General features: G+C 42.2%; 1 protein-coding gene across 2 annotated transcripts; it reads left to right on the top strand.

Moving 5' to 3' along the window:
- Positions 1-1,161: 1,161 nt before the first annotated feature.
- Positions 1,162-13,380, top strand: LOC143152789 (uncharacterized). 2 transcript variants are annotated; one of them, XM_076323282.1, is made up of 3 exons: positions 1,162-1,288; positions 11,153-11,371; positions 12,147-13,380. In XM_076323282.1, the coding sequence occupies exons 1-3, from the start codon at positions 1,262-1,264 to the stop codon at positions 12,699-12,701; spliced, it is 801 nt and encodes a 266-aa protein (XP_076179397.1). In that variant the 5' UTR covers positions 1,162-1,261; the 3' UTR covers positions 12,702-13,380. The 2 variants fall into 2 exon arrangements, with proteins under 2 accessions (XP_076179397.1, XP_076179398.1); XM_076323283.1 differs by lacking the exon at positions 1,162-1,288 and adding an exon at positions 10,014-10,182.
- The last annotated feature ends 704 nt before the right edge of the window (positions 13,381-14,084 follow it).

The following is a 14,084-nucleotide window of genomic DNA, read 5'->3' on the forward strand; positions in this document are numbered from 1 at the left end:
CTCCGAAGCGGTCCACGCGTGCGGAGATTCGTCGAAGATTGTCCGCGAGTTCGATCGACCGTTCTTCACGCGGAAAAGACCAGTGGGAAATTACGGGAAAACTTTCTGCAAACCTCGACCAGATGCACGGACCGTTTAACGTAGAAGAAACTAACCCACATTTATATTTTAAAAAGTCACCGATCCGAGTATCGCATCCTTTCCTAGACACGTGCCGTAACGTGTTGAAAATTAATTCCAGTTTGTCTATCATTAGTCTTGCATATTTCATCGGAACGATTCGTAAATGTACATTTGAATATATGAAATATTAATTTTTCATTGCACAGTAACCTATTATGCAGATTTAAATGAATTTTGTTCAATTTTTTCCACGTGTTCTAATGTATTAAACATCCGTGCTAAATTTATACGTGATGTCGTTAAAATAAAATATTCATTACACTGGTTTCGTGTACGGCAATTTATTCTTGATACGTAACAATCAAATGTTGTCCATTGAATCGATAATATATTTATAAATTCGAAATAGTTCGGTGCCGTTGATGGGGCATTGTTCTCGTTTCGTATAGGCTGGTTTTGAGAAGGTTACGTTTATTTTTATACGGAGAATTGTTATTTCAATTCGGTTTGCACGGTCTGCATTAGACATCGAGGGAAGATTCGAAACGCTCCGTTACGCGGTCAGCGGTAGAATGATTTCGCGCATCCGCGTCGCGCAGCTATCGAGTGCCTTCGCGTGCAATGGAGGGGGCAGCGTCTAGTTGACCCTACTCCCCTAACTTGGCACGAATTTTCGTAACTATGTGTAACGTTGGTACACGGACTCGGTCAAGTCGGGCATGAAAATTTCAACGACAATCGCGTACCGCCAGGCAAAACGGCACGCTCCCGTGGCCCACGATCCGATAATGCACACCTCCGTGCGTATCTCATTAAAGTTCGCGGTGTGAAACGACGCTGTAGGAATGGGGAGAGAGGAGGAATCGAAGCGGGCATCCGTGAAACGCGCCGCTGCTGGTCCGATGACGCGGCGTAATCGAATTTTTTCTAGCCCTAGCTCACGTTACTTTTCTTGTTTGTTTCGAGGAGTGGGCGAGCGCCGGCTTAAAGAGAATTCACGATCAAACGGAGACACGATTTCGAGAGGCAGGGGACGAGCGTCGATTGCCAGGTGCGCGGGACGTTCCGGGCCAACCCCCGAAACTTTGCGCGCACGGATTTTTCCTTTGAAAGAACGGTGACGCAATACGTCGATAAAATGCGGTTCGACGATTCGGGATTCGAGGTATGATTTTCTACGAAATTTAAGAGAGTCGAGTAACATGGAGGGTGAGGTCGCGTCGATGGGATTCGAAGCGTAACCTTCCCTGGTTAGGCTCTTACCGATAGTATTTTACTTTCGCGGGTAACGTTTCCAAAATTGTAAAAGATAAACTTTTATCATCGTTATCTTCATTATCTATATTCTATTCGAAGGAATACAAATGATAAAATTAACTAAACGTATCGTCGTTCTGTGTTATCATCGGGTCGACGTTAGGAAAGAATAAAAATTAATTAAACTTTCCGGAGCAACTCGTACCGTGTGTATTTTATCTTTTATTATTAGGATTTAAAAAAGGAAGGTTGATACGTCGAGGAATATAAAGCGTACATGTGAATTTTCGCGAAAAGTTTAATTAATCATTACGTTTGAAAGAGTTTGCTGCTGGCTGAATGAAACAGTTGGATGGGAAATATTAATCAAGAAGGAAAGGTGAAAGTTGACGAGATACGTGTTACGTGATAAATTACGCGCAAACCGTGTTACATTTGTGTTAACACCGAGCTTACGCATTGACACGTGTGCCCAAAGTTTCGAGCAACGGTGTAAATGGAATCGAACGTTTTCGCGTGGGTCGTAACTTCCAGATTGATACACGAACTGATACCAACGGTAAGTCACGTTCTATGTAATACGGAAGTTTCTTCCCGGGTCCCAACCAATTTGGCACGCTGACATAAATGGCAATATAAATTTGCCATACGATTTATGACAAGTCGAGGAGCAGGCAAACACACTTCGATTTCCCGCGATTGGAAAGCAATTAATGTCGAAGGCTATTGTACTTCCTATCGGCGATGTCCAAAAGAATAATTACAACAATATTGCATTTTCGTTCGACGCACGTGTGCGTCTTTGAGCATTCCAGGTACTTCCTTTTCCAACGTTATTCTACCTCACGGTTCAGTTCAATGCCACGTGATGATCACCGGGAAGTTACTTAACGAACGAAGTGTGCACTCATTGAGTGGCCATACGAATTTTACCGTGTTGTCGCCAGATAACCGATTATCTGACGGTAAATAAACACGAGCGTTTAAAAATTATCGATACAGATAATGTTTGTTGAATTCCGTTGGAGTACCAATTGATTATTTTTTTCATTTTTAACCTCTTCGAAACAATGGACGAGATATTCCGCGACGCAATATCCCGATGTTTCTCTAAGAGGATACCGCCGACAACAAAAAAGCATCCGGTTGAACGTTGCCCATTATGTAGAAAGATCAATTTGCACTGTGCAAACTGCGATAACTCGAGCGCACGCTTAATCATATATAATCGGAAGATAAAAAAATATTCTAGGGTATTAATCGGTAAGAATTACCGATGACACTAAAAGTATAAGATAGCGTAAATGCTCTGTCTCGATTGACGAAGAAAAACATAGTTAAAAATTATGGCAATTATCGAGATAACGAATGCAATCAGGATTCTTATTTGCTTAGTTACCACTAGACGATAATTGCATATGTCGCAGTCATTAGTCTACGAATTACTGGAGTACAAAAATGACTATAATTTTGCAACACGGACAAATTGAACACCTAAATTATTTCCACCTTTATTGAAAGATGTCCTCCATGGTCGTCTTGAAGGTTATCCCAAGGTCGTAAAGTAAAACTCGTTAAATTTCGCAATGAAGCTATTTCCTGTCCACGCCTACTACGAAAAGAAATTAATCCTACGTTTCGTAGCGCATCATCGTTGATACATAATTCTCCCGTTGTAATAATAACTGTCGCTCTCCAACTCTCGTTAAATATTCATTCGTGTACACTCCATTGACCTCGGTCGCACGATAAAATGGAATGTCTTGCTAGATCGATCGATCTTACTGTTGTATCGCAAATTTCATTTTCGAAACTCGTTTCAGTAACGAAAGTGAACGGAGTGCCGAACGAAAACTAATCGTAGATTTTGAATATTTTACAAAAAACGATATACGAGTGATATTTCTTTCGTGCAATGACTATACGTATCGATTAATCACATTCTATTGCGCAACTCGTTCATATTTACCGTTGCATTTTACTATTATGCTACACCACCTAGCTATGAAACTCTCTTGGTATTTTCGATGTTTCCGATTTTTCTTTTTTCTTTTTTTTCATGACTTTAGAAAGTAATTTCCCTTCGAAAAATATTCCTATTAGCGCAGATTCGAATCCGCAGACGCTTTTCGGTCGTTGCAATTTGCAATTAGTTGTCCAATGTATCATCCACGTACGAAAATCCCTTTGTATTTTCCACGTGCACGTTTTTTCTTCTTTTCCCGGATCATGGAAAGTAATTCCATCTCGAAAAATATTTCTCCCACCGTGGAGTCGAATACGCGGAAGCTCTTTGCACGTTGCAGTTTGCTATTAGCTGCATAGTGCATCACTTAAGTACGAAAATCTCTTCGTGTCTTCTACGTTTCCGATTTTTCTTTCCTTTTGCGATCTTAAAAAGCAATTTCCCTACGAAAAAAATGTTCCTGTTAGCTCGGAGTCGAATCCGTGGAAACACTTCGGACGTTGCAATTTGCAATTAGTTGTCTAGCTTATCATCTGCGTACGAAAATCCCTTTGTACCTTCCACGCGCACGATTTTTCTCCTTTTTCCGGATCGTGTCCAGTAATTCCCTCTCGAAAAATGTTTCTCTCGTCGTAGAGCCCAATCCGTGAAATCTCTTCGCACGTTGCAGTTTGCTACGAGCTGCACAGTGCATCGCTCATTTACGAAAATATCTCAATATCGTCCCTATCTATAATTTTCCTTTTTCGATCTTAAACAGAAATGTTTCCCTTCGAAAAATATTCCCATTAACGCAGAGTCGAATCCGCAGACGCATTTCGCTCGTTGCGATTTGCAATTACTTGTCTAGCGTATCGTCTATGTACGAAAATCCCTTTGTATCTTCCACGAGGCACGATTTTTCTCCTTTTTCCGACTCCTGTCCAGTAATTCCCCCTGGAAAAATATTTCTCTCGCCATAGAATCGAATCCGTGGAAACTCTTTGGAAAGGGTGACGCGAAAGCGTCGGTCGCGTCGGAACGTCGAATAATCGCGACGGTACTCCCTGGTATCGATTAATGCGCTCTGTGCATGATCTCGCGTTAATTACAATTCGTATCGTTTCGGTCCGCTTCCGTTCGTCTCCGTTCCAACGAAACGAAACGGAGCTGACCGCGCCTGCAGAATTTACGATCCGCTCCGCAAGGGAGCGTCTCGTCCGGTCGCATCGTTCAAACATTTTTCCACCCCTTTCTCTTTTTTCCTTCCGTTTATGCGTCCACTGTCCCACCCCCGGGCCCGTCCCTGGCCCCCTTGTTCCTTCTTCTTTTTTTTTATTTTCCCCCAGTCCACCAGAGCAGCAGTGACGCCGCGATATCTCGCGACCGGCAACGAACGACCGACGTGAACGCAACGAACGGGTTTCGGAGCTTTTCCCAGGACACGAGTCTCGTAGCCACGGATAAACTAGAAAATATTATCTCGTTGTACCACCGTTCGTAGCTTGTCGTCTGACGTCCATGTCCCGTGAATCAGTGCTTTCGTTGTTCCGTAATGAACGCCAGATGCAACTCGGGACGAGTTCGGTCTCGTTCCTCGTTATTCAAGGCGTTTGCGGACCATACTTCCTGTTCCTCGTCGCGAATTTGATTCAATGGTCCTATCCGATGGTGTGAGCGCAAGGAGTCGTCCAGAAGCTGTTACCTAACTTCAAAGATGCGCGAAGAGACGAACATTGAGCATCGTTCTGATGATGAATTCGCGAACAGAGATGGAGATTTGGAATTAGAAAATGTATCTACCAAATCGAAACTCATCGATATGGATGAGTATATCGTGGCGAGGAAGGAAATAACATTGAACAGGACACGCATATTACACTAAAGAAACTTTTGGATTAATCGATATCGTGAAAACTATGTTTACAGTATCACCGCGAATGAAACGCATAGATACGTGTGGATAGATTGTACCAAGGAACGTTTCGAATCAGTCGGACACTGTGGACACTGCTTTTGTGTTTACAATGTCGTTATTAGGAACTTTAGTCGCGTTCTTCGCAAAGTGTCGATAACTACACGGTACATTGATAACTATTGACATTGTACGTCACTTGACGACACGTGGGCCGCGTTATCGCTCTAAATTTGTTTCTGGGAGCAACGAAAAAAAACATACACGCGAAAGTGTTAACGCGATAACGAGTATTGGTATTGTAACGTAATACGTGGCGTAATTTTCAAGATAAGGTGTTTACACAGGCGTAACGCTGCATAAACATAGATAGAGTGTTCGAAATTTCTTGTTGAAATTGTCCTTTTAATCGAACGAAAGAAAAGTGGACGTCGAGTTAGAAACGCAAATGGAGTAACCCAGAGCAGCGGTCAAGTCGCGTGAAATGGATTTGGCATTGAACGTGTTAATGAATCAGGTCCATTGTGTCATTCAGCCTTCGAATTGCTTCAATCTGTCGTTAACAATTTCAATGACACTTGAAGTGGGTCAATTGAAGTGGAACATCCTTATCCGTTGCAACTACGTAATGATACTTCGTCTAGGTAAACAATTTCTTTTGCAACGCGATCGTTATTGATCGAACGTGAGAATCGGTAATTATGTATATTTCGTCTGCAAAAATTCCATTCAGTTTCTTATAAATATCATTGACCTTTTTTCCTGTTAACGCACTGATAACGCGGAGCAAGTTGATCGAATAGTAACAAAGTGTGGAATAAAAATAAAGTAATCTTAATTGATTCGAGATGTCAAAGTTGACAGATATCGTAGGCTTGAAACGTATGATGCGACATACGAACGAGTCAACGAGACTCGTCTAACCAGACGAATGACTCTACAAATTCTTCCTCGTGATTAACATACACCGAAAAGGAACGTGATCAGAAGGGTTCACTCGTTGAACGATTACACTATCCGAGTTGTACAATCGAAGTGCTTTATCGTGGTATCTCCCCGTATCTATCCTACTTTTTGGCGTTAAAAATTGCTTCTCTTTCGAGCATCACCTCTCGCATTATAATTCCCCCACCCGAGAAAAGAGAAAAGAACACACACACACACACGTACACAGATTTTTCGACGAAAGATAAGAAGAATTCGATTCCCGGCGTTGACCGATAAAGCGTTTTGTCTTTCACGCACTCGGACACGTGTTACCCGAGAAACCTAACGCGAAGTCAACAATGAGTCGCCGGTTTCGAAGAATTTTTATTTATTCCCGTGTTTCGGGCCGTGTTATCCGGCGCCGTCCGATAATCCTAATCAAGATTAATCGTCGCACCGGGCATCTAACTACACCGGCGTAAGAGATAACGTGGCCTGGATTCGGAAAGACCTGTTGTGCCGTAGCTGTCGATCAACCGTGTTCCATCGATCCGAGGTCGGTGCGTGTTCGCGCTAGTCACGGTGTTACGGACACCGAACGTGACGCGGGATTTTTCAAACGCGAAACGTCTCCGGATATGTATTTTGCGCGTACCGAGTTCTCCCGTCTGACCTATTCTCTTCTTTCCTTTTCTTTTTCTTTTTGTTTCTTCTCTTCCGTTCTTTTCCGCGATCGCACGGTGATCGTGCAACCGCGCTCCTCTTCGTGCAACTTTCCGCGAGCTTCGTGCAAACGGAGCGCCGGCGCGCGTTTAGCAACGTCAGTCCCGAGCGATTAGCTATCAGGTTAGCCGATGACATTCAGCGAGAGGAGGAAGTTTCGCCGTCGTTGGTACCGTCGTTCGAGCAAAAATGGTTTGCATGTCGGTGAAACGTGAGTGCCAGGTGGTGCCGTGGCACGCGTGAGTCGACGAGGACCAACCTCGGCGGAACAACCTCAGGTGGAGGGAGAGAGCCACTTCTTAATTATGCTAGCTGGTTCGGCACGAGACACAACATGCGAGTCGGCGATTCGAAACCGGGCGCCGCTCCGGGACGCACGATGAACTTGCAAAAGAATTCTGCTCGTGACAGGGCACACCATGAATCGTTCGTTCGCCTGGCTAGACGCGATTAATATTCCTCTGGACGACAGAAACGCCATTGACTATCTACTACCCTCCCCCCCGATCTCTAACCCGGTCGCCAAGTGTACGAGAAAATGTTGTATCACACGGACGGTTGTTTTTCCAGTTCACTCCGGGAAGCGTGATATCGCGCGATTCGTAATTCACCGCAAACGCGCGGGAAGAGGAGGATCTGTCAAACGTAACGCGATTGAATTTTTCAGATTCTCGATAAAGCGCTTTCGTATCGCGTTTGAACATCGTGCAACAATCGCCTCGGTTCGACATCGAATCCTCGACTTGGTTAGAAAGATGTGCAAGTTTTTTTTTTCTTGTTTTTTCTAGGAGTTACAATGTGGGAAACAATGTTCGAAAGAGGATCAATTTTTAACGCTGAAAGATATCAGATACTAGTTAGTCGACGGTAATTTGTAAGTTTTGTTTCTTGTGCACCCTTGGTTCCCAAAGTGACATCGTATTTTGAAAACGTCTCACCGAATACGATTTTCCTTTCTCCTACATCGAAGTTAGGTATGCATCTTCTCGCGATGGGAAGAATTGGAAAACTTAGTTTAATATTCAACTGTGTACACACTCGTAAAATATGTGTAAGCACATATGTTGAGGGTATCTACGAATGTATGCACGTGAAAATCGTGTAATTGGTGTAATTCGAGGACCCGTGTTGTATCAAATGGCGCTCATTTTCGTAATTGTGGGCAAAACGATCGTATGTAGAATCTGCGCAATAAACTGTACGCGAAAGTCATTCTCAAGTACGAACGTTCGTACTATCTGATCTTTTTTACCACTTGCCGTTAATCATTTACTTTGATAATACATTTTTGCAACAAATTTTTAGAGCATTGTTTAATCTTAACCGAAGTACTCGATGTTCGTAATCGGTGACTCGTATCGTTGAAATATTTACAACGAACGATCGATATCTCGCGAACAATCTTGCTAGATATTGCAAACATTTTTGCCGTATTCTTTATAATAGATCAAATTCATTCGATAAGGAATGTAAATTTGGAAAATTTGCGACAGCATTGTCGACGAGAGCGAAACAATAAAAATGTTACCGGCCCGTGAATCTTTTCATCTCTATCCGTGTACTAATATTTACAACTGGGTACACGTCAACATTTTATGAAACGCCTTGTATATCAAGCCAGTCCTCGTGCGATGATAAGTACACCCATAATCTCTATAATTAATTCTGTACGGCAATTAGAGGATACCTGGGAATATCGTTTTCGAAATCATTTCAGAACTACAAATTACATCCTGGGATTTACTCGAGGTTAGGGTTAATAACAGTATTTTTTATACACTTTGTCCTTTACTGACCCGGTCACTTGGTGTCTTGCACGGTTTTTGTATCCGAATTCTCGCATTCACGCAACGTGGACGTCGAACGAAATAAATAAAATACCGTGACACGGCGTATTGAAATCTCGCAAGCAACCAACGACTAACGATACGTTCGTCGTTCCGAAATCTATAAATTCTTAATAGTTACGTGAACCTTGCGTCGAGTGTTATTATCGATCTAATTATTTTCGAATAGATATTCCAGAGTGAAGTGAATACGAGAAACGGTTGAAAAATCATTTTAACCAAGTCTGCGATTTACATAAGGCTGGCGACGAAGAGTCGCGAAACGATTCGAAAGTTTGCAAGTTAAATGCGAAGGTGTCGCTCGTACGCGCAACTAGATAAGCAAGAATTTTGCGTCGTTCGGCGTATCATACCTGGGATGAGATTTACGGGTCTATCTACTCGCGTTTGCCGATCGTTCTCGTCGATTCGTGAGAGTCACGCAGCTGGCAGTGCCGACGTAGTTCCGTCATTTTTATTGCAACGACTGATAACTTCTCCGGCGGATTCTGAAGAGGGAGGAAACAATTTCGCCGTCCAAAGTAATTTCTGAGGCGCTACGTTCGACAAACAGGCTTATCGTCGTCTATAATGACAATGCAGTTCTGCAAGGTTAGCAGATAATAACGCGAAAGGAGAGGAGAAAGATCCGCGTAATATTTACGATTCTACCTTCTCTCTGTTGCAACGTTATCGAGAGATTGCCACTGTTTCGCTAACAAGGATCAACGAACGGAATCATTTTGACATCAATGAATTCGAGAGATACGGTGGATACCCGCGTGCAAAAGTATTACTGCGTTCGGTAAATATTTAAAGAGCTGCACATTTGGAACGTGTTTAAAGCGTATGGTAATTACACACGTACAGAGAAATATTTCGAACGAAATCACGTCGTTTCGAGACTCTTAGCGCTCTTGTATCGTGGATCGATGAATCTTTCCCTCCACGAGTTACAATTCTAGAAAGAATTTAAAAAATTCATTTACAATTAGGTATCTTTCCTTTGGAAGAGAATAACTTTTCGACGTAATTGCACAGGATTAGTAAAAGAAACATTTGTGTATTACGATTAATAGACAAGAAGCAGCGAATAGAAAAAAATTTTCCATTCTTTGCACCTCTAGCGGACGTCAAATGTTTTCCTAGACCTACGTACGTTTATGAGAATTTTTCCGAGTTACATCACCGGGAAATATAATTACTATCTAAGGAACGATCGCCACGGTTAGGCAACCAGTAACGTAATATCTCTAATAGTTTACGTGGTAATGCGTGGGAATAAATGGTTTTGCGAATGTGAAGTGTTCGGGATAGACGAGCGGGTAAAGTGTTTCCGAGGTGTGAAAGAAAAGCGTTTAAACTGAACGCTCGAAGTGTACGAACTGAGGTGTGAAAGAGCAATCGAGACGACGCGAAACTGAGGAATTTTTGGTGAACGTGACCAGATGCATGGAGCGAGAAAGGTTAAGGATCAGAACGAAAGGGAACGAATGGGTGTGAGAATGTAGGGTGCGAGAGAAACGCGATTGGACACTAGTTGGAACTTTGGAACTTTGTCAAAGCGAGTCGGAATCGAACAAAGACCTTTTACGATAAAGATAACCCACCACCCTTTAATTACGCATCTTGTGTCTGTTGTAGATCGCAATACTAGAAATAACTTCGAAACGTATACGCCGCTATCTCTGAAAACATTGATCGAGTAGCTCTCAAAATATTCTCCGTAGAGCGGCTCGAATTATATAATTTTTGCTCTTGAACTATCTATGTTTCTTGCACGATCTTGTAATTCCTTATCACGCGATAGCGAAGACTTATCGCGTATTACCGACATTTACACTCTCACGTGTTTCTTCCTCAAATAGAAATACACGCACGAGTGGCGTGAAAATTTTAATCGTCTCTGGTTTCAACTAGCAGCGTGGAAACTAATCTCCAGAGATCATCGTTTCCATACAAGCGCGATGACGTCGCAAAACGATAATCTCGACCGTGCCCTTCTAATCGCTTTTCATAACATTAACATATTCGAGGTCATTGAATCGTACCACAGGGAGCTGGCAAATTGGCGAGTCGAAGGAATGCTGTTGATTCATTTTTATCGGAATGGACTCTGAATTGTTTCGATTACAATATCGAAAAACTACGATCTTTGTGTTTTCTATACTTACGATGTATCCGTGCTCGAAAACTAGAGCCAGTTCCCTATACTGCATCACTACACGTAGGTTTAATTTTTCACTCGAAGAATAATGACCTGACAGTAACCAATAGCGGGTAAATATTTGTAATTAGACTCCTCTGTGATAAAACACGGTATCGTGATCGTAGCACAGATAGACCTTCGATATCAATTTCGATTTCTCTTTATTCGAAACGGAGTAGCTCGTACGCGAACAGTTAAATAACATATAATATTTTTAAATGTTACAGAGTTTCGTTTTGCCGGATGTTAAGCCGGAATTATCGCATTGGCGATTATTCGTACGATTTATCGCGTTCGACGCTGGATCTTTCGGACAAGTTTATCCGAAGAGTTCAACCGGATACACTTACGTAGCACGTTTGCAAGTTTCCGCGAAGAAACGAGACGCGATGCGAACGATAGAGTGGGACCCCGTGAACTGTTTGACGCTCGTTGACAAATACGAGGTGAGACGCCCTTGCCCGGTGAACCCTATTAATCGTTAACCCTCGTAGTGTTAATCGTCGATTCTCAATGGTTTGAGTAGCGAGAGAGTATTTTCAATTCAGAGTAGCGAGAGAAGTTTGAGTGTCTTCAATTTAGAGTAGCGAGAGAAGTTTGAGCATCTTCAATTTAGAGTAGCGAGAGAAGTTTGAATAGCTTCAGTTTAGAGTAGCGAGAGAAGTTTGAGTGTCTTCAATTTAGAGTAACTAGAGAAGTTTCAGTATCTTCAATTTAGAGTAGCGAGAGAAGTTTGAGTATCTTCAGTTTAGAGTAGCGAGAGAAGTTTGAGTATCTTCAGTTTAGAGTAGCAAGAGAAGTTTAAGTGTCTTCAGTTTAGAGTAATGAGAGAAGTTTGAGTATCTTCAGTTTAGAGTAGCGAGAGAACTTTGAGTATCTTCAATTTAGAGTAGCGAGAGAAGTTTGAGTGTCTTCAATTTAGAGTAGCCAGAGAAGTTTGAGTATCTTCAATTTAGAGTATTGAGAGAAGCTTGAGTGTCTTCAATTTAGAGTATTGAGAGAAGCTTGAGTGTCTTCAATTTAGAGTATTGAGAGAAGCTTGAGTGTCTTCAATTTAGAGTAACAAGAGAAGTTTGAGTATCTTCAATTTAGAGTAGCGAGAGTAGGGCAATTGAGACGCTTGTTGGACAATTTTTGACGAAGTGAGTCGGAGTGATCGATCCTTCTTCGAAGAAAAGAACCCACCGCCTTTTTTAATCAAACACCTTGCGTCAATTACAGAAAGGACAAAGCTGGTCTTCGCACGGTAGTCGTCCCCGGCCGGGTAAGCAGGTGCATCGTATGCACCGCGTGTGCGGACGCGCTTCACGGTACACGTGCCCGTGCAATTTCTTCGACGAGATGGAAGAGATCGATGCCACTTTGGCAAACCACCAGCGCCTTGCGCGACCGTGCAAGACGAACCCGGCCATCCGTCGCGTATCTGTCGCGCGCAGATATACATACCTAGCTACGCGCACCTCGCGGGATCCGGCCAGCTGTCTAGCAACGACACCACCGGGGACAAAGAGACCGCGATCGCATCGGGCCGAGTTCACCGGTAAATGTTTGTCTTCCGAGGATTCGTTCCGCTCGCTTGCTCGAGCATACATACACGCGTACTGCTTACCGGAGGAGGAAGTCGTGCTGATTGATGCACCCGTTTCGGTTACGGTGGTTGCGAAACTGAGACGTGTACCGATTGGAAGTTTTCGCGTAGCCGGGGGAAAAGAAACCGAGCTCAAACATACTTGGCAACATTTCGAAACGTCGTCGAACACTAGTCATGGACTTTGACGCGTGTTGTCTATGTACATGGCTTGGTTATTTATTCGCGATAATTTCTTACCGCCACGATTTTCCTTTTTAAATGAAAATTTGTCCTTTGAACCGATGCGATTATCTTTCGACGTTTGAAACGGTTTACTCGAGGTATCGCCAGATTCTTGTTTGCTATATTTTTCCGATAGAGCGAAATACCACGGTTCTTGAATCTAAATGATTGTTCAGTACGATGTACTCATGTATATCTATGCGTCGTATCTTTGGTAATATTGTAAACACGAAAGCAGTTTTCATTGCGCTGACTAATCCAAAGATTTCCTTAACGCGATGTACCCATCCATATTTATGTGTTTTATCTTTATAAATATATTTTCGAGTTCTATATCTTCCCGTACTGGTAAACATTTCGTCATCTGTACACTGTCAAACGTGTCCTACGAAATCTGAATCATCCTAGCCGCACGTGAGCCCTGCGAAACATTTGGAAACTTGCTCCATTTTTATTTTCTGCGCCCTTTTAAAACTCTGACGCGTTTCCTCCGCAACACGATTTGAAATTCGAATCTCGATTTAAAATCTATTAAGATCTATCTTGTAAAATTTCTTCTTCGGTTTCGCAGTTGCGAAAAAGAATGTTTGTAACTTTTGTGACTTTCAGCAACCTTGCACAATGAGTCAAAAATATGCAATCGTTTACATCGTGTGGTAAATATGTGGAGTAAATAAAATAATAAAAGATTTGATAAAACGAAGTTGAACTTGATTTATCGTTAATTCCTTCGTTTAACAACTTTCCTCCGTGAAACTTTAATGACACACTCGACCTCTCCGAACATTCACGTGTCTTCTTCTTTCAATTTGACATACCTTTCCAGATATATCCACTTACAGATTAAAATCGGTCATCTTATATCTAGAGATTCTCGAATCGAACGATCCTTATCAGCCTCTAATGACACACTCGACCTTCTTCGATATCTACGAGTCTTCGAATCCTTTGCGAATGGATACGGACGAATAGCCGTCCAAGCATTTTTGGCGTTAACGTATAAACCGACTGTGATATCCATTTTCCGACCAGAAAAAAAGGATATTGCAATCGAGCACAATCTTGAAAGAATTATATTTACGGAACATATTTTTCCATCCACTGCGAAATGGTCTCTTGGTAAAAAATACAAACGAAACGCTCGAAAAAATTAATTTTTTTTGGGTATACGTAGTGTACCCAATAAAAATTGACATCTTATCCTTCAAAATTTCGTATAAAAGTAACAGAAAAATTCTGAAAGAAAATTTCATTTTAACAAGTCTCGAGAAGTGTTTCGTATCAGAAGAAACCCATTGTCCGATCGTATTGATTTTTTCCTAAATAAAGTCGTTTACGTCCAGCTA

Source organism: Ptiloglossa arizonensis, chromosome 11, assembly GCF_051014685.1.
Source record: "Ptiloglossa arizonensis isolate GNS036 chromosome 11, iyPtiAriz1_principal, whole genome shotgun sequence".
Lineage (NCBI taxonomy): Eukaryota > Metazoa > Arthropoda > Insecta > Hymenoptera > Colletidae > Ptiloglossa > Ptiloglossa arizonensis.